The 21,308-nt window shown below is 38.0% G+C and overlaps 2 protein-coding genes across 2 annotated transcripts; one reads left to right on the forward strand and one right to left on the reverse strand.

Moving 5' to 3' along the window:
- Window positions 1-10,467: 10,467 nt before the first annotated feature.
- Window positions 10,468-11,275, reverse strand: LOC132798425 (S-phase kinase-associated protein 1-like). Its single transcript, XM_060810279.1, has 2 exons — window positions 11,048-11,275; window positions 10,468-10,988 (listed from the first exon to the last, which is right to left on the reverse strand). The coding sequence occupies exons 1-2, from the start codon at window positions 11,129-11,131 to the stop codon at window positions 10,608-10,610; spliced, it is 465 nt and encodes a 154-aa protein (XP_060666262.1). The 5' UTR covers window positions 11,132-11,275; the 3' UTR covers window positions 10,468-10,607.
- A 417-nt stretch (window positions 11,276-11,692) lies between these two features.
- Window positions 11,693-13,685, forward strand: LOC132798424 (protein no-on-transient A-like). Its single transcript, XM_060810278.1, has 6 exons — window positions 11,693-11,793; window positions 11,894-12,034; window positions 12,090-13,056; window positions 13,115-13,339; window positions 13,412-13,443; window positions 13,501-13,685. The coding sequence occupies exons 2-6, from the start codon at window positions 11,915-11,917 to the stop codon at window positions 13,606-13,608; spliced, it is 1,452 nt and encodes a 483-aa protein (XP_060666261.1). The 5' UTR covers window positions 11,693-11,793; window positions 11,894-11,914; the 3' UTR covers window positions 13,609-13,685.
- Window positions 13,686-21,308: the final 7,623 nt, after the last annotated feature.

Here is a 21,308-nt window from a genome sequence, read left to right on the forward strand (position 1 = left end):
AAAGCACAAAATACACAAAAAAAAACACATAAAAAGAGAGAGAGAGAGAGGAAGCAACTGCCACGCCTTTGGCTGCATGTAAATGTACATTAAATTGAATTTCATTTGCTACACACACAAAAAAAAAAAGAAATGCTAAAGTAAAAAGAGCAAAACAAAAAAAATACAAATTTGCTTCCTTTTTCATCTCGTTCACTCTCTCGGTTTTTTTCCTTGCTCACTGTGTGTTTCTGCTCCATTTTGCAGTAGCTTCATTAAATGCTGCCCATTTTGAAATTCAATGCAATTTGAACTTTGGCGAGGCTATTGGCAAAATTCGAATAATTGAATAATTTATTACCAAGCCAAGTCGCCTTTTGGCTTGTCCGCTCGTTCATTCACTTTGATCCGAACTTTTTTCCCTGGCATCAACCAACTTTACATTTCAATTGGATTATGCAATTTATTACACACACACACACTCGTATCCGTATTTGAACTTAAGACTTTAGTCTGTGGTTCGGACTAGAATTTTGATCGTCCTTCATTTGAAATGTGAAATTTCAAATTCCAATTGCTATTTACGTAACACTTCAAATGTTGGCTCAAATTTTGTAGAAATTTCTCTAAAATTTTATGGCAATTTCAATTAGAAGTTCGTCAGTTGATTAGTGCACAAAATGCTGCACAGTTTGTTAACTAATTGAGTAGCTAGCATAGAGAGGAGTTCTCATTTCACATTTCCAACAGTATCACAATTCCCCAAAGGGTCGAAAATTAATTAAATCCGTTGCGTTTGTTTGACATTCTCGCGTTCAAATACATACATCCGAGCTGAATAGCCCGTTCAATAATGTAAAATATTTGATTTACTACAGCACCCACCATCTACATACATATGTATGTGCTACCATATTGCAGCAAATATTTGCATATAATCCAACTGCTATATAAACTCATACTGTCATGAGCAAATACATTTTAGTTGTAAATACTTAAAGCCCCCAACTAAATCCATTTCGCATTACACAAATTGCAGCTACTTGAATTGCAAACTGACTGAATTAACATCGGCATCAAATTAACTCAAATGCAATTCACATTTGTGGCAATAGTGAGTGCATTCATGAATTTATGTACTCTATTTGAATGTGCTTCTCTTCGATGTTAACATTCTTAGTCTATTAGATTATGAGATTTGAATTTGCTACTTTGAGTCTCTAAAATCATACTAAATTTATTATTATATTTCATTAAATTTTGCCAAGTAGTTTTGCTTGGAAAAGATATAAATTGGTGTAAAAACTATTAACAATAATATTTCTGAATATAGAAATAGTTGTAAGACTTTATTCTCTCAGTTTTCTTAAGTTAATCATTTCAAACTTCAATATATATTTTGTATTACTTATATTTAAGTCAGTGGAAAAGTTGCATTAACAATTTTAAAACTTAAACAAACATATTTAAAGCTCTTTTCCAAGCTCTTAAATAACTTAATTTAAACTTTAATCTCATATTTTATCAACACTCTATGAGCAGATTTTTATAGATTCATTTTAGTCAGTAGAGAAGCAGTATTAGCAGCACTAAAACTTAAGCAAACATATTTTAAAGCTGTCAAATCTGTTTAGCAAACACTTCTTGCCAAGCTCTTAAATGTCGTAGTTTTGCTTAAACTAATGTGCTATTAACTTAACAATGGCTTAAGACTCTTTGTTTGACTTAACCATCCAGCTATTTTTCGTTATTTTATGGAACTCTTAAATATCATAGATATGATATTTTAATCTCCAAACTTACACTTTATCAACAGATTTATATATTTTTACAAAAAATGTTTGATTAACAGCACTAAAACTTAAGCCAAGATATTTTAAAGCTATCAAATGTGTTTGGTAGATCTTCTGCTTAAACTAATTTGCTATTAACTTTACAATGGCTTAGAGCTCTTTGTTTGACTTCCACTCTATTGTAGTAGCTTATTTTTCATTACTTTACTGGAACTGAGTTCGGTCGTCATTCATTTTGTTGAGTGGAATTTAGCACTGGAATAGCACTTTTCTTTTTGTGTGTATTGCAGCTGAGCTTAACAGATATATGTTTCATTCACTTGTTTATTGTTGAAAATTGGTATGCTGGTATTCGAATGCATTCACTCCTCTGTTGTGTATTCACTGTTTTTTATTTTAGAGTTGTAGTCATTGATTCACTTGTTGGGATCAACTACTGATACAGCTGGTTGAAGGGGACCAAATGCTTTCAAAACTAGATCTGACCCGATGTCAACCAGCTACATACAGCGTTGCAATTGTAAATCATTTCATCACGTTTAACATTACACCAATCTCTATCACTTGTAGTTTTAGTAGCTGAGTGCAAATTGTTATTGTTTGTATATTATTTGAATTGCATTTGCACATTGTTTGCATTTCATTAAGCACGTTTATCATGCCGTCGTCGTTGATGCTGCTGCATCAGTTTGCATTAATGCAGTTGATGCATCTGCAACTGCTGCAAAACGTTGCATAAATCAATTCACACTAATTATGCTTCATTGTTGCAACGCTTCACAAAAATAGTATTAATTGAATTAAATGTGCAGATAACACAGCAGCAAATAACGCTGCCATAAATCAAGTACGATAAATTTTTGTATTTGCTGCCCTGAAAAGTATGCAATAAATATTGTCAAGCATCGCGAATGTTCAATACACTTTACTTACTGTCAATTTACTGAAATATATAGAGTATTTACTATAGTGTAACGTAGTCTCAATGCTCTGCAATTAAAGTATTTTGTTGATTTTAATTAGTTAGCTTTTAAAGTTTGCCATCACCGACCACATACAGTCACAGCTCACGCTTTCAACTACAACTCACACACACACAAAACATTACCCAAAGCTTCCTCCCATAACACACGCACACTCCATTGTTACAGCAGCTGCTGTTGTTGCTGGCGTTGTTGTTGTTTATATGAGCCACATTAGCTTCATTTGTTCTATTGTTTTGATTATGATTTACAATGCCCAGTGCGATGCTTTTGTCTGCTGCTGTCTGCCTTTTGCTGAATGAGCTTGCGGCTCTGCGGGTTGTGTGTGTGGATGTGTTCTAGCTGCATGAGTGTGTGTATGATTTGTGTGCATGTGTTTGTGTAACAGAATAATACATTTGCATGTGGAATGTGGTCATCCTACACAATAAATTTTATTTAAACTGTGTGCAAAAAGTTTAGCTTTTGTTTTCGTAATTTTTTTTTTGTTTTTTCCTTTTTGTTGAAGCGAATTAGCCAGCTGCTAGGAGCATTGTTATTAACGCTCATTAGGCCTAGGCACAATTCTAAAGCTGTAATACTATAGTTTTCCCAACCTGGTAATTAGAATCTGGTTTTTGGTCAAGCCAAACTCAGTGATAGCTGAAAATCGATACTACATACAAGAAATAATTAGAGATGTGTCTAGCTATTTACACATTTTGCTTGTTCTGTGCATTATTATAATTTTGAACATCGCATAAAAACCATAAAATTTTGACTAAAAATTGCCTAAATAACCAATTTGGAATGCGTTTATTGTTGGGATCTCTTTCTGTTCCGTAGAAGTAGCTTTCCCCTCAGTGTTACGATGTTGTTTCTCTGCGGAGTCGATTGCGGGTTTGCCAGATTCGTTGGGAAAGAAATGTTCCTCTAGTTGTCGGACTCCACTAGGAGTGCTCAGATCGTAAGCAAACTTTAGATATTTATCGAAAAATACTTTGGTATTGTGACTTTGGTTTTTTAGTGCGTATTGATCGCTGTGCTGCCTCCGGTTTGTCTGGTGACTTTAGCTCTTTCGCTTGCTTGTTGGCGCTAATATTCTCAACAACAGCCGAACGCAAATCCTTTGCGGCAAAGACATCAAATTTCGCCCTCCGTGGCGATTGCCGCGATTCTTGAGCATGTGACTCCAGAGTTCCGCGTTGATTGACTACAATTCCACGACGTTGCTCAACGTTCGGTGTATTGGAAACCATCGGTTCTGCGATGTCAATACGTTTTGTGGATTTTGGTGTATTTAGCTTCACTAACGTTGGTCTCAATTTCTTATCCTTATCCTTGCTAACCTCTTTATTGCCACTGGCACTTATGACCACTGACTGCTGCTGCTGTTGATGATGATGAGGATGATAATAGGATCGTGCCAAAGATGGCATCTCCAGCTTTATCGATTTGTGGCTCATGGTCGGCTTTCGACTGGGTGAATTGCTGGCCATTTGCAATGTGCAGTGCTTCAGTGGCTGTACGTAAGAAGAGTGAATAAAGGTCTTTATAGAAATTCGAGTCGAAGGAATACACAAAATACGAAAACTTAATGAAGGATTTCGAATGATTTTTCTTTTTTTATCAAATGTTTAGGAAAAGTTTTAAAAAGAATACTGCTGCTACGATGCGTTAAATATATTAAAGATATATGACATAAATCGAACTGACTTTTAATAACGTACAGGTTCTATTATTTAAAAAACAAAAGCTATAAATCCCAATGCAAAATTCAATGTTTAAATTGGATATGCTTGAGGACAAAACTGAAATTCTAGATAAAAACGTTGAAGACGACATTTGTTTTTTTTGTTTTTTTTTGTGCTGTGTTGTGGACGTGCAATTTTATAGCTTTATCATGTACGTGTGAAATGTATAAAGGTATATATATGTATATCTGATAAATTGTCTGTTGCCTGCCATTTACTCAAGTTTAATTTGCCTGTCAGTTCACTTGGCTTGAACGTGTGCAGCAGGCGAACTAAGGGTTGGAGGGTTCTAAGCTGACATTTACCAAATGCCAGCTGCCAGTTATACGACTGCGTTAGCAAATCTCCCCAAGCCTTCCATTACTGGCCGCGTCTTGGTCAAGTTTGCCAAGCTGCGCACAATTTGTGAAATGTAAGCGAAAAAAAAAATATATCAACTTAACACAGGTCGCCAACAGTCGAAGGGGTTGGAGGTTCTGGGCTTTGGGTTTTTATAGATATACAGCTTGACCGAAATGAAACTAATTACTGAGGACGACTTTACACGCAGATAAGACTTAAATCACCAAAGTGAAATGAAATTTTCTGTATTTTTTTTTGGCTGCCTTCATACCCAAAGGGTTGGTAGAGATGAGAAAAATGCGAAATAAGAAAATTAAGCTGATGCTGAGCGACGTAAAATACTCTGTTAAGGACTTATTACAAAAAAGGGTAAATCTATTAGGATTATAACTGAAATATGTATAATATATATTATATAAAACATATTGACAAAATTGTAAAAACGAAATATATTGTAATATTAATTAACGAAGAGTTCTAATATGTAAGTTATACAATTTAATTTTTTAAAATGTGTTTTTCTTTTCATCATTGTTTGCTTGACAGTATATTTATTGTATCCGTTTGACTTCTCAGCTTCATGTCTAGTTCACAGGGTATACAAATTAGGTCCAAACGGCGACCACGAAGCATGCAAAATGTAATGTATATAACGTCATTAGGCGGCAACGGCAGCAACAGAGCAACAGCCAAGTGTGAAAGCCAAAAACGCGGCCATGAAGCGGGTTAATTACGCTACATACAATAAATTACTCGCTTTACGGAAATGCACAAGAAAATAGAAACGAGAGAACGCGAAATAAAGGAAGAAAATGCCAACAACAGGCGTTCGCCTCGGTTACAAAAAAGACGAAATTAGTGGAAGCAATTTTGGCGGTGTGTGGAAGGAAAGGGAAACAGTTGGGGGACAGCGGGGGAAGGAGAATAAGAGTGGGTAACTTTCTCCTTGTGCTCATGCATGCGACCCTAATCAGCTTAGAGGACGAAAGATGATTAAATTTTTTGGCCTTTGAGTGAAATTGAAAGCGCCTGCGACACGTTGTCTGACTGGAGCAGCCATTGAAAGCGCATTACGTATACGCCATGTGTTGCATTAGCTGTCGACGTCGCGACGTCGTCATCGCTAGCGTGTGCTGTTTGTTGCGTCGTCCGTCGTTGTCTTGCTTTCTAAACCTTTTGAACATTTCACCAAATTACGTATTTCACAAGCGCTTGTCCTAAAACTTTTTCGCATTCTCACTCGCTGTGTTTTTCGGGTTTCTCTTTTTCCGACTTTTTTTTGCATCGTCTTCCATTTGGCTGTCAGTTTTGTAAGCTGTTCCCTTGTCGTTGTGGAATTCTCTGCTTCTCTGCTTCGTTTTTTTTTTGTTTAGTTGTTTTCACTTAATTTCATTTTTGCTTGCTTTTGTTTTTCTGCTGGCTCAGCTCATCATGCTACAAAAGGAATTTTTTAATTATAAAATGAGTTTATCCTGAATTAATTGTTATTTTTGTGCCCAGAGCAGTAAACAGCAGCTCCGGAAAGCTAGAACTAAATACAAAAACGCCCGAAAAACAAAAAAGAATTAGCTTCCTATCTTCTCTGACAAATTGCGCACATTTTAAGCTTGACTTTTGAGTTGCTTTCGCAAATGAAACTGCCACTTGAATGATATAGGATCGAGCATTCCATATAAACTACAGGCAGCAGCTGAATGCGAAAGGCATGACAGCAATTTATAGTTGAATTTGTTAGACTTGAATGCAAAACTAGTTGAAGTAACGAAAGCAGACTTGTGATTTAAGAGGCATACATTTTACTTTTACAATTTATTCTTTCGAAAGTGATATTTGAAATAACACTTTAGACTTTTTTCTAGATCATTTTATCCACATTTACCCTTCAGAGTGTACTCCAGAAAAAGTTTTCGCCATCAAGTGTTCAGTTTCGCTGCGCTTTTATGTATCATTTTGTTAAAGTTAAACTGTGTTGAATAAATAATTATGTTAACTATTGATAATGACTTGCTGTTCTGGCGAAAACCTAATGGATAAGCATGTCTTTAGCTGTAACGAACTACAGAATGGCTTGAGAGACTCGAATCTCTTAAATTATTTAATAAAACACTTAAAGTCAACTCGACCCTAGGCAACTGTCTCGCAGCCTGTTGCCAATTGTTAAGCAAACAACGGCATATATATACACTTGATACTTATGTGCTGGACTCTATATAAGTAAGCAGAGAGTAACAGTGACTTTCTGTGTGTGCCTCGAGTGCTCCACTTCAGTGCCATTGTGAGTGACACTTCTTTGCCTTTGCCTTTGCTGCTGCTACTGTTGCTGCAGTTGCTCTGTGTAGACAATTCAAGTACTTGCTCTACGTCAGCGTGTGTAAGTGTGTCGAAAATAACAGTATATGGTTGCAAGTCAGCAGTTTGCTCGTTGTTCTGCTGCGCTTTTCAACGCGCTGCTGTGCCCATCGTATTATTCTGACTCTCTCCAAGGCATTAATGTCAACAAATGTTTGTATGCCGTGTTCTGAATCTCACTCAGTGCACAAAAAGAAACACTTGACTTGCAGGCAGCTCGAGTGGCAGTCAATTTAAATTGGAAACCGACTCGAATTGTTGTCCAAAAATATAAATTGCAACATAAATTATACGCACTGTGGTACAAGAGACGGGGGAGAATGATAGAGAGGATGAGAGAGCACATATGTGCTTAAACGGAAATCATGTACAAAATAACCCCAAAAATACACACACACCAAATCTACCTAAACTCTAACACACATACATATAGTTTGCCTTTTGTGTGAATGTAAGTGTGTACAAAATGGCTGCCCTCAGTTGCAGTCGCCATTGCCGCCAGTCGTTGCCGTTAACATTTCCGCTTTATTTGTCTGTCTGCCCTTTGCACTTTATCTATCTGGCTGTCTCTGTCTCCGCTTTGCCTGGCTATCTCTCTGTCTGCCCCGCTGTCTCCCCTCCACTCTCCACCCTTCTGACTCTTACTCTATCTATCTGTTTGTCTGACTGTCTGTCTTTCTGTCTGGCTGCCTGTTTGTTGGCTGCTTGTTACCTACATTCAACTTGCTCTCTCCTCCTCCTTTCTCTGTCTAACTCTTTTGTGCAGTTTTAGTTTTTATCTCTTTGTGGCGCTGCGCTGCTCAGTGTTTTCCTCACTTGCTTGTTGTTTTGCTAATGTTTTAAATATAAACTCAAATAACGTCGAAAATAATACATAAATCACCGCAAATATCGCGTTGAATTTCTTTTCAATCTACACACAGCTCCAAATACATTTTCACTCCCTTTCATTCCCCACGCTTTGCACAAATCGTAAACAATTCTGTTTGCCATTCTGATTTCCAGCCATAAATTATGTGGCACATCCCTTCTTTCACACTATACAAGTTTTTATCTATTAATTTGATAGCTTGTGAATTATTGTTGTTGCTGCAAAGCCACATGAGGCATTTGATGCGATTTGTTAGAGCTTAAGTTGAAAGCATAAACAGTAAAAAGAGAAAAACTATTGCTGATATGACTTAAGTTTCTGTTGAGTTGGGCAAAACTTGAGTTGAGTTGTTTTTGGGCTGCGAATAAATTCTAAAGCATTTGCCATGCAAAGAAGTTGTCTTAAGCGATAACGTACTCAAAGTAGATGCATAACTTTAACAAGCTTAAGCGGGATTAAGCGGATTTGTAAATAAGCATTTGTCAGTGGGGATTAGAATGAAGCTTTGCGAATTTGTTTAGTTTATTCACATTTCAAGTGCGAACAGATTATGCCATTTTTTAGCTCGAGTTAATATATTAGTTGTAGAATTAAGCTCTGGCAAAACTTGTTCTCACTTTACCTAAAATGATTGACACCGATAAATGTTAAGCATTCAATTGTGCACATCAATTTGCAACGTAACGCTGTCTCGAAAGCAGTTAATAATAATACAATTTCTGAACATATCATATCAACACACGCACGCAGACACACGCAACTGGCCAGCAATCTACGCATTAGTCTAGTAATATGCCAATTACCTATGAGGCAGAGTGAGTGCATGAGTTGTACTGATGGGCTGACAGTTAAATTTCCCGTTGCAAGTGGCACAAACTGAAGCGAGACGATCAATCAAACGGCATGCAAATTGTGCCAACGAGGACGTCGAGGACACCCGAGGACTAGACGCGTCTCCTGTTGCTGCTGCGGGCTGCTGTTGCGCATATTGAAATGTGATTTTCGTCATATTTTGCACAGCGGACGACACGAGGCACGTAGCCTCCAGCTTGGGACTGCAGGGCGACATCGAGTGGAGTGTGTGTAAACTGTTCTCGCTCACGCTACACGAAACAGTTAATTAAATGATGAAAGCATTGACGTGTCGCCAGCCAGCAGAGAGTACCATAGCATGGGGGAAGAAACGGAGATAGAGAGAGAGAGAGCTGTTGAACAGGTGGACAGCTTTGAGATGTGGCGCAGTTAGTGAAACTAACCCAACTGTGCTGTGCTGTGCAAAGTTGACTACAAACTAAGCTAAAAGTTGTGCTGACAGACAGACAGCCCCCAGACACTAGCTGAGTCTACTGTCGACTGTGTCGGCTGCTCACTGAGTTTATAATGCATGGAGCGTTGCGAGTTTTGCTGGGGCACGCACGCTTCAGTTGCATGTCACACGCCGCTTGATTGGTTGCCTGATTCGTGTTGTTCCCAGTTCTCTCAGTTGTGCCTGCGCCTGTGCCTCACGTGACAACGCGCCAACGGGCATTGTCCAACTCCCCAGCCGCCCTTGTGGTCTTCCACTTGGCCAACTTGTACCTCAGCTTGTCTGTCTGTCTGTTTCAACTGCCTTCACTCTCCTCTATGTGTTTGTGTGTGCATTTTAATTTTCATTTCATTTCCTTGGCCGTGGTGATGTGTGTGGCTGGCTTCTCGACCGAGTGACAACTTTGTGCAGTCAGTTGGCCATTTGTTGATTTGATTGATGGCCAACGCCTCGAGACTTGCCAACTGGCAACTGCCAACCGGCAACTGGCAACTGCCATTGCCAACTTGCAACAACAATTCGCTTCAATCTATTGACATTTCAACGCAGCGGTTGTTGTTGTTGCTTCTCCTTCCCTTCCCTTGGTAGTTGACCATCTTGTTCGCTCTTTACTAATGAACTTACATAAATGAAGCCATTAACAAGTTTAACATGTGGCCACGTGTAATCCCATCGCGTTACTTCCTCACCTGCTGCTTGTTTATGTTCGAGTTTCCCATAACAAAATTTCCATGTTGTAAATGTTGTTTCAACTTTTTTTTTTCGCTCTCCCCACCCTTCGGTTCTTCCTTTAACTGACCAGCAGAACGCTTGTTTTCTCTCCCTCGCCTTTGGAAACTTGTGTAAATGCTGCTAATTAGCAGAGTTCATAAATTTGTGCAGATTTTACCATATTAAGTGCGTTACAAAAGTTCACCTGCGGCGATGTTCATATGGCAAATATTGTTTCTTGTTTCACATCACACATACGTCATGTTGTACGCTCTGCAAATAACAAAAAAAAGCGTAAAACTTTATTAGTTCAGAAATAATTGGCTTAATTGCTTTAAGGTTTCACAACTATATTAAAATTTAGATTTTTTAATTAGATAAAAGGTTTTTTTGTTTCCCATTTGGAACGCGAATGTTTTAGAGAACTTTTTATTATATTTAATCCATTTAGTTATATATAACGAGACTTTTCAGGTGTCATCTGTTTAATTTCAGAAATGTTAATTAAAGCAACATCATATTATAAACTATAAGATATTTTCATTTGCTCTCCTTGCGCATCACCGCTTCTTCCGAGGAGGTTAAATCATTTTTGATGTTCAAAATCTTGCGCATTTCCTCTGAGGTCTTGCCCGCAATCATATTAGCCGCAGTCTTGCAGGCCAACTGCAAAAGACGCTGAATGTTCAAAAAGTTGGCAACTTCAATCAGTTCGACAAGGGTGCTCATATCAACGTTAATGAAATCGCTATCCCATGGAGAAATCACACCGCAAACGTTTTCAGCTTCTTCCTCAGCAGTTGTATTCGCAAACTCGTACCGATGAAATTGGGCCCATTGAAGAATTTTTGTTAAAATCGCCGATCTCACTTTTGGCAGCGGTACAATCTCATCGTCTCCGCTGCAGCTCTCCAACATACCCTTTTACAAATAAAAATCGTTGAGTAATACGTACAGAACATAGTCAAAACAATGCTAACCTTTATAGTGCCTGAGCACATGATTAAATCCATTTCAGTCTCAATGATGACATTATCAGAAGTCAGTAGCTTAATGACAGCCATGTTTATCTAACAAAGTTGAACAAATTCCCAAGTTGGATTGCGACACAATTAATTATTCGTTTTAGAGAAATGTAAAACACGTGTGACAAATTTTGTCAAGGATTGCTTCATGAATTTTACGATAATCGAAATCGAAACAAAATGGAATGACACACAAAACAATTCGATATGTGTTTCTTAATCGAATTCTATGAGTTCTTCATTTTCTGTTTCATTTCATTTGGCAATAAATTGCTAATCGACTTAAAGATTCTGTATTTTTTTGTGTTACCACCCGACCCATGGGCAGGGCGGGATTATGTGGCCGCTCTCTAAGCACCCGACCGAGAGCTGGTCGACGCCTTTACAAGGTGAAAAACGCCACGACAAATTGATTGAAGTGTTCAATCAGAGGTCTAAATTTGTTGTTGTGTTTCCTTAGTGTTGGGTAACGTTGTCGTACAGCATCGTATTTCGAACAGCTGAGGATTGCATGTGAAGCGTTATCGATAATTTCACAAGTATCGCACAAGTCGTCCAACGTGACATGAATTTTGAAGACTCTGTATTTAATCGCAGCACACATCGATTTCAGGAAGTAATGAATGAAGCTTCTAGCTTAACAACTGCTCCAGTAAGACCTCAGTTGAATTGAGACTTTCAAGTTGTAGCATCAGCAGAAAGTAAATTATTAAATCTCTTTTTTTTATTTAATTGTCTTTTTTTTATTGTCTATTTTTTTTTTATCAAACTACTACTACATGAACTACATTTTCATTGCAGGCTAAATAAAAATTAGCAATAATGAACAGCGAAAATATTTCAAAGCCAAATGAGGAGCCCAAAATGCTTGGTAAGCGCCACTTGGAGGACCAAGATGAGATATCCGAGACCGCAAAGAAAGGTCGTATTGAGCAGGGAGATGTACGTAAAACGAATATTTATTTATTTTAATTACTAATAGACATATTTGTCTTAGAAATCGTGGCCGCTTGTTGTGCACGAGCCAAATAATCAAGTTGCTCAATTGGAAGGTCTGAAAGCCTTTCGCAATCGCGTCTCCGGTGGTGTTGGCAGGAATCGTGGATACAACAACAACAACAACAACAATAATAACAACAACAAGGATTTGTACTTTATAGAGAAAAAACTGCAAGCCATTGAGGGCCCAAATCTTGAGCTGGACTCTATGGACATTGAAGAATTTCGCTTCTCTAACCGCAATCGTCTTTACGTTGGCAATATGCCGAAAGATATGGGAAAGGAGAAACTAAAGGAAATGTTTGAACCATACGGAGAAATTAACGATCTCTTCGTCAATGTGCAGAAGAACTTAGCCTTCCTCAAGATGGAGTTCCATCAGAATGCAGTGAAGGCTAAGCGTGCCCTAGATGGCTCGATTGTTAATGGACGCACATTGCGCGTTCGTTTTGCCCCAAGTCATCCATTGGTGCGTGTTACCAATTTGTCGGACTGTGTGTCGAACGAGTTATTGCATAAGGGCTTTGAGATCTTTGGGCCAATTGAGCGTGCTGTTGTTGTGGTTGACAATCGTGGCAATCATAAGGGCGAGGGCATTGTGGAGTTTGTAATGCGATCATCGGCAATGAACTGTTTGAGCCTTTGCCAAGAGCGATGCTTTCTTCTAACTGCCAAATTGCGTCCGTGCATTGTCGAGCCCTTGGAGATCAATGATGACGACGATGGAATGTCGGAAAAGATGATTGCGAAGTCACAAGCCTTTAATGAGGAACGTTCTGTTGGTCCACGTTTCGCTGATCTCTGTTCATTTGAGCATGAATACGCCACCAAATATAAATGTATAATAGAGTATTATAAAAACAAGGCAGCTGCTCTTCAACGCGAACTCAAATACGAAGAACAAAAATTGGAGGACGAGTTGGACTACGCTCGAACTATGCGCGAAACGGAGTTGTTGCGAAAAGGTTTGTTTCATATTGTTAGCGATTTATCTAATCTACATTTGTATTTGTTTACTTCCAGAGTTAAAGCGTCGTGAGGCTGACGAGGAGCGTCGCAAATTGGAGTTGCGAATGCGTCACAAGCAAAGTCAACAGTTGTTTTCGCTTGAGGCTGATCCATTTCATCATCAGTCAGATTTGCTTGCGCCTCGTTTTAGTCGGAACAGAGAAACTGGTTTTGGAGGCTTTAGTGATTATAATAGTCGCGACTCTAATTTGAACAGTAGCCCATTTGTTGTTTTCGGAGGTAATCTAATTAATGAATATATTTAATTAATTAATTTTCATGTTAATTGGCATCTCTTTTGCATTGCTTTAGATCCAAATGAGAACTCGTCTTATAATCAACACGTAAGTATCAATTGCGATTGCCTAAGTTTTCTATAATCATGTGAATTGTTTAATAAGGACGAGGTTGAACTCGTAGAATCCTATAATGCAAGCGATTCAAACTATAGCACTGGGAACGATACCTGGAATGGAGGCCAATCGGGAATACGTCACTCTCTTGATTAAACTGCCTTTAAGCAATATTGTGATTAAAATCAGATGCAATAAATTAATTTTTTTTTTATTAAAGAAAATACTTTGGTTTACTCTCAAAAATTTTAAAAAGGATGTGCATACTCATTTAACCATTTCTACTTTCAAGCTCTCCTTCAGTATGAATAATACTCGAACAGCACTTCAGACAAAGCCCGTAAATTTGCAGTTGGTGTTGTCCAAGAGAGCAGCAAACACTAGAGAAGTTTACCCAACAAAACGTTTGCTTATCTTGCACTCATCTTTATCAACTTGAGCACACACATGTGGGTGTGTGTGTGTATGGATGAAGTACTTCACCCCCTGGAATAACACACTCAACACTCGAACAAAGAGTCGATAATTTTTTTGGCTAACTGAATTTCACCAAAACGACAAGCCAAAGAAAACAGAATTCGAGAGCCAAATAAAGAAAAACATACAAACAAATAAACTCATTGAAATTGAAGTGAGTGGCCATTGATAATCTCCACACAGCTGCTTGCGGATGGATCAATGTCAGAGCCATTAGATTCACTTTGCAAACAAAACAGAGATGCGAGAGTTAGAGCAAGCCGTTAGAATAGCAAGATTTTGCCTTTGCATTTTGCACTCAGGTATATAAATTGCAAACAAAAAATGACATCTCAAAGACGTGAGGAATATGAATGAAGCAAAGAGGTAAAAGTAAAAGAATATTCTTTAGGAACAGCTAGTTTTATAAAAAAACCTAATAAGAAAGCTATAGACGAATGTGTTCGACTGTGAGATACCCGCTACCTATTTTGAATTGGTGGAAACAGGGCGGTATTACTCTTCAAATATACTAAATTAATGTGCCACAAATACAAAAACATTCCGAAGCCTGTATTACTATGCAATGAAAATATACCATAGAGTACTAAATATTTTAGATTGTCTCCCACAGAAGATAAGATCCGATTGGGCATGCCAAAAATTTAAAGTAAACTTTAACGGCGTGCAAAAAATTATATTTCCATCTTTTATAGTCTCATAAATCTAAGTGTTCATACGGATAGACGGCCATGGTTGCTGCTGACGCTGATCGAGAATATATATTCTAAATATGATCGGAGATGCCTCCTTCTGCCCGTTACAAACACTTTCTGCAGGCATAAACTTATATTGTACCCTCTTACCCTATGAGTAGCGGGTATAAATAGTAAACTATAGTTTTCTTTCAGTGCAGGGCGTTTCCCAGTTGAGCACGCTAAACAATTCCCCAGTTCAACTTGTTTGAGCCGTTGACAGTTCATAACAAAGTGCAACCGCTGACTGTGTGACTGACAAGTGCATTTTTTATGCGATTTTCGTCTTTTTTTTTATTTGCTGCGCATTTTTACATAAACAAGATGTGGGCGACGTGAAGTCGGATCCCTAGGGTGAGGCAACAAGACAAAATAAATCATGAACAGACACCGACAAAATGCTGGAAACAAAAAAAAAGAAAAAGTAAAAGAACTGCAAGCGAAATGTGTGAAAAACGTTTAGAGCTGCCAACAAATGGGCAAAGTGAGGGGGGAAAGGATATATTTTGGAACTGGCACAGGAAGGAAATGTTTGCCACAACGCAGGGCGGCCATTGCCACAGCCACCGCAGTAGAGAAAGGCAAGGAGTGGCGAAGATGCAGCAACGACATGGGCAACAAAGCTATATGGTCTGAGTTTTCCTGCATTTTGCCCCTAGTTTTTCCTCTTTTTCGGTTTTGTTTCTGTGCTTTTCGGCTCTCGCTAAACTTCCGGGGCAACGGTTCTAGGGGATTTTTTGGCCTGGAATTGGCGAAGCGCGTGCTAAAATGGCTTTAAAAGGCCATCAAATGAAAGCTAAACGTAAAATCTGCTCGCAATTGCATGCAACAACTAGACAAATCAGCAAGTGTAACAGCAACAACCACACGATTGCTGCTTTTAAACTTTGAACTGTGTCTAGGCCTGTGGTTGTAGTTGAAGTTGTAGTTGCTTTTGCTTTTGTTGTTGCTGTTGTTGTTGATTTGCAGCAAGTTTGCAGTAAGTTTGCTGCCAGCCAGCTGCCGCAGTTTGTCGACGCAAATTGCCAGTCACTCTGCGGAGCGATAAGAGCCCGGCGATAGCAACTAAATTGAAAAGTGCTTTTCCTTGGATTTGCCACTTTCCACATTGCCACACTTGCCACGCCAGACTCGTCTCCAGCTCCAGCTCCGTCTCTGTCTGCGGCTGCAAGTCTGTGCTGAATTCTCGTTACGTTTTCGTCCAAATGACTTTAGTTCCATTTCGTTTCGTTCTTCGTCCTTCAGTTATTTTTGCCTGCCTCCTGCCTGCATGCCTTGCCCGGCACATTTCCGGCACGCCAGGATGTCTGGCCAAATTCAGGTCGAATGTGGTCGACCTCATCCCCCTCTTGCTCCCCGCTCACCCACATCGCCACATATCGCTTGCTCGAGGTTATTCATTTATAATACTCTTAATGCTCTGCTGGGTATTTTATTTAATTTTCTTTAGATGTATACATATTTTTTAAAACTTGAATGTCTGCCAAGGTTCTGAGAGATTTTTCATACGGCCAGGATCTAATTAGTTGCCAAGAAGTTGGCTTAGAATTATATGTTATTTCCATGCAAAATTTTATGTCGTCCTATCGGGTACATTTTTTTCTTTAGAATTTATATCAGCCCACTCGACTGTAGCTTTCATACATGTTTTTGAATATTTTTATGCAAATCAATCTATTGTAATGGAACGATATTTATTTGTAAATAATTTGAATTGCCAACTAGCAATTCCCTAAATTGTTTTTATAATTCTTTATATTTTAATTTAAAAATTGAAATACTAAATTAGTTTTATTCAATAGAAATAATTATGAAATTTGTTTATTGGTGAAATTGTATTCGTGAAAATTATTAATAAAAAATATTGATTCAAGTATTTTCAGAAAAAATATTTAATATATATTTGTTGCTTATTATTTCAAGTAATATTCTAAAAAGTAAAATCGCCTGTGCTTTGTTTGCCAATCAAACAGCTGGAACTGTTTTTATTTCGAGAAATCAATTCTCAGATATTGTTCTTTTATTATCACATTTTATGGTGACGCTCTGCGTGATTTGGTTCTGTTTCATTTCGTTAAGTTGACTTGAGTTGAGTTGAGTCCTTGGCAAAAAGCGAATGCTTCTTTGACCATTGTAATTATTGTGGTTCATTGCGCTTTGTGGCGATGTCTTCTATGCGGTGTAGAGCTGCGTGCTGTGGTGTGCTTTCTCTATGGCTATGACTATGGCTTTGGCTTTGGCTTTGGTTGCGGATTGGAGGATTTGGTATGAATGTCAGCAAATTGTTGTTGTTCTTCTTGTTATTGTTGCCCCATTGACCGCTTCACACTGTGTGTGAAGAGGGCTTTTATTGTGCTCATATTGGCCATGACGAGAACGTGCCACTAACTTGATTGCCATTTCAATTGACCGCAATTTTAGAATGCTTTTGCCGTTGCCATTCCCTTTGCCTTTGCCACCCGCACACCCTTCCCTTCTCTAGGTCTGAGTTTGCTCTTGGCCCTGGCTACTGTCGCCAGTCTCTGGTCTTTTGTATCGCAACGGCCTTTTGTTAGCTTCCGCATCATTACAGACTTTGCTCTTGGCCATTTTGTTGCCTGGTTTTTCTAGCTGTCTTCCTATTCGCATTTCGTTTTTTTTTCATCTTCTTTGCTGCTGCTCTCGTTATGCGGCTGGGAGAGCGGCTAATCTGTCCGTTCATTGAATGACCAACGAGTCGGTCGATTCCCTCGCTTATTTGGAAATGTGTAGAAGCAGCAGCAGCAGCAGCAGCAGCAGCAGCAGTCAAGCGGAAGCAGCTACAGCTGCCGGATGCATCGATAACCATTTCCTAGACACCCACACATACACGCACACATATGACGCTCTGCTCTTTTCTTTTACTCAATGGAATTGAATTTTTGCCTCAGCTGGTTTTTCGGTTAATCTGGAATTTCAATTAGCGTTCGTTCGCCACGACTTTTCGACATGCGCCCGATCACTTTAATTGCTTGAAAAATCAATGAACTGAGCGTTTTTTGTTTTCCCATTTTTTATCGGAGAAATTCCTTTCAAGTGTTTTATGCGCAATCTGATAAAGTTCGGACCACGCCCACGCGCCTCATTTGCAACCGCATAAAAACAATAAAATGCATACGCTGCACTCTCGTTCTCTTGACTTGGCTTGTAATTTAATGGCCAACGCCTACAACTGGTTTTTTTTTCGGTTTGGTTTTTTAAATGCACTTTAAGTACTTTACAGGTTTATTTTATTTTCCTTGCAATTCTGTTTTTTTTTTGTTTTGCATTTTTAACGCCTTTTGTTTCGCCTCTGCTGCGCCTTTTGTTTGCCTTGCTTCTCGCACGTATCAGTGCACAAAGGACGCAGCGGCCATTACGTGCCTAGCCAAGTGTGCCACACTCTTTCTCTTTCTCTGTGTGTGTGTGCAATAATGATCGGAAAGTTTCGCTTTGCAGTTGCGTTCCGAAAAAAACAAGAATTTAGTGCATGCAGCTGCCACAAAAGCCGTAAATATTTCGGCAGAAGCCAGCAACGCGAATGCGACTCTGCGCCACATTTACATAACAAAACTGCATGCGCTGCGGCCATTAAATAATTAGAAATGTCTCTGTGCATGTGTGTGAGTTGTAAGCTTTCTTTGTATGTATGTATGTATGTATGTGTGCGCACAGGAAGAAACTTTGTGCAACGCCTTGGCCATTAAAGTGTAATCAACTCTCAACATCATTGGCGCCAGCCTGGCAACATGCAGAAACATTAAAAACTTAAAAAAAAGAAAGAATGAAGTAGTAATGCGATGGTCAAATACCCTACAAAAAGAAAGGTGTCTTGTGTTTTTGTTTTATATTTATTATATTATATTATTTACATATATAAGCATTAATGTTTAATGTTAAATTCTAAATGCATGGTGAATGGGTTTCTACATAGCTGCAGCCATAGATTGGATTGGATATCGTAAAACTTTAAAAACCAAAAATCTAGAAGAATATTTAAAATAAAATAATAAAAAAATTTGACGGATATCTTATAGCTTCCATAAGAATGATTGCCTCATAGAGCAGCCATAAGTTGATTTCTTGTGGTCATATCAGGCTGACAATTTTACTGCAAGTTCTGTACAAGCTTGAAACTATAATATTCTTATTCTTTATATTTTGTTTCTATCAAAAATTAAGTCCTTTACTTTTCATAATTTTGTAAGTTTTTTTTTTGTAAAATGTGTATCTAAATTGAGATAATTATTATTGCAAATATTATAAGCAAATATTTATTAAGCGAAGATTTTGGTAGGATTATAAACATAGAAAATACAATAGAGTATCATGAAAGCGCATTGTATCTATATTTTATTTTGAAGTTAGAATTTTATTTTGCGATATTCACTTGCTTTGGCTTAGTAAAGAAATATTTATTAATCAAAGATTTTATATAATCAAGATTTTCAACAAAATGTTAGTTAGGAGATTAATTTAATCCCATTAAGAAATATATTTTTTGAAATCTATAGAATACCAAAGCCTAATATTCATTGTTGAACTTTTTACTTCAGCTTCATTTGCAGTTAGCGTAAACCTCATGAAATTTTCTTCTTTTTTTCTTTCAACCAACTGTCAAATAGCCACAGTCAATTGCCGATTGAGGTTTCAGCTTGTTAGGCTCTTTTAGGGTATCCGGCATAGACTCCACTCTAAAAACACAAAAGGAACGCAGGAAGGGGCAGGAAAAATCTGGGGAAACTTTTGGAGCGCGCATTGTCGTAAATGAAATGGTTTGCATTTTGAGGTTAGTTGCTGTAATAAATTTTTAGTGACTTTACTGACTTTGCCCAGCTCGTAATGCAATTGATTCGCTCTGTGCTCTCCTCTCTCTTTTGCACTAATTGACAGCATTTGATAAATGCAATTGTTGGTATTCTGGCATTTGGCTTGGGTCATTTGCTTTTGTTTTGCAAATGGATTGGATTTAATTGGTCGTTAAGTAGTTTTAATGCCGCTAGCAGTGGATCATTCGATTCGTTGACTGTGCTCTGTGTGCTTGAGTCATAAATCAAAGTCAATATATAGTTGGGTGTGCAGATTGAAGTAACAGTAGTAGTTGGTTTAGTGCTTAAAGTTGCCCTCAAAGAAGTCACGTGAGTGTGTGAAATATGGGAGGAGGAGTTGCGAGACTTTCGTAGAAAGCATGAAAAATGTCAACGACAACCGCAAGTCAAATTGACTCTGGCTTTGACACGTTGACATACGATAAAGGTATTTGCGTGAGGGCGTGGCACACACACCTCCACACACACACACACACGCGAGTATTGCTTGCAACGTTGTCACATGGCATTTTCATCAGAGGCAACGGAAAGGAAGCAAAGGAAGAACAGAATACAGCCACAAGACTCAGTCACAGCCTCCGCCTCAGTCTTCAACTTTAGCTTTAGCTTTTCAGTTCTCGTTTGCTGTCGTGTTCGAGTGCTTCATGTCATTATGTATATTGGAACTGAGCGGGCGTTGAGGGGTTGGCTGAGGTCTTCTTTTGGATTTGGCTTTGCTTACGCTGGGTTTCACACTGATTACACAAACGTGAGTTGGCTGCTTTCAGCATCGCGTTCTACATGCAAACATCAGCTTCATCTCGCTTTCCTTCTTTTTTGGGCCTCATACATTTATTCATGTGTGTGCCACAGTGTGTGTGCTCATTCATTCGCTTATGCACTCATTCATTTTCATCATTTCGATGTTGTTAAGTCAGCAAAATTTAACGTACTCCACTTCTCTGATTTGCACTTACTCATCCTCTCACCCTCGTGTCTTGTGTGTGTTTCTTTTTTTTTTCTCTGATATTTACCAAATTGGGTTGTGATTTTCTGCACCTTATCTCTCTTTCACTTTAAGAGTACGCCGTCATGCCTCCAAACATTGCTTTCGTATCTGTTTCTTTTATGTTTTCATTTGGAAAGATTTCCAAAGGAACGAAAGTTGTCGAGTAATTTTCATATATTGAGTACCAAAGTCTCTTAATATTTTCTAGTGATTTGGCAAAACGTTAAGCCAACAGTTTATAATTGCTAAATGTGTTTTTCTGCAGCAACTTTTATGCGATATTTGCGCTAATTGTGTAGCTGAGATCAGCTCAAGATAAGTTTTATGCAACATTTGCTGAACCCAAAAACAGCATGTCAATGCATTTTAAAACTACTTTAAAAGTTTTCTAATTAGCTCTATGTTTTTATTTGATGCTTTTTGCTCCCGATTCGAATTGTTTAACAAATTTAAGCTTTGATTTTTGTTAAATGCAATAGGATAAAGATTTTCTATTGAAGCGCAAAATGTATTCATTTCAATAAATGCAAGTTTGTTTTTTGTGTGTGGTTTTTTCAATATTATTATTTAATATTTTGTTCAAATTTCACACATGAAAGTGCTTTGATTTTTGTGAAAAGCATATATGGTTTACAAATTTATCTAAATGAAAACTACATGTCGAAAATGTATCTATTTCTATATCCTTTTACATTTACATACAATGTATGTTTGTTTTTTATTGTGTATTGTAATAGGCCGCTTGTCGTATCTGAAATTGGCTAAGCCTAAAAGTATGCAACATTTTTTTTCGTTCTTTTTCTATACACATACATATTTCTACCTATTATT

This window comes from Drosophila nasuta, chromosome 2L (genome assembly GCF_023558535.2).
Source record: "Drosophila nasuta strain 15112-1781.00 chromosome 2L, ASM2355853v1, whole genome shotgun sequence".
NCBI lineage: Eukaryota > Metazoa > Arthropoda > Insecta > Diptera > Drosophilidae > Drosophila > Drosophila nasuta.

Excerpts from the sequence above, each read along its gene's own strand:
- LOC132798424 (XM_060810278.1), top strand. The coding sequence starts at position 11,915 with ATGAACAGCGAAAATATTTCAAAGCCAAATGAGGAGCCCAAAATGCTT. Across the intron at positions 12,035-12,089 it reads GTCGTATTGAGCAGGGAGAT|AAATCGTGGCCGCTTGTTGT; the intron begins GTACGTAAAACG and ends TATTTGTCTTAG. Across the intron at positions 13,340-13,411 it reads CCCATTTGTTGTTTTCGGAG|ATCCAAATGAGAACTCGTCT; the intron begins GTAATCTAATTA and ends GCATTGCTTTAG.
- LOC132798425 (XM_060810279.1), bottom strand. The coding sequence starts at position 11,131 with ATGGCTGTCATTAAGCTACTGACTTCTGATAATGTCATCATTGAGACT. Across the intron at positions 10,989-11,047 it reads TGTGCTCAGGCACTATAAAG|GGTATGTTGGAGAGCTGCAG; the intron begins GTTAGCATTGTT and ends TATTTGTAAAAG.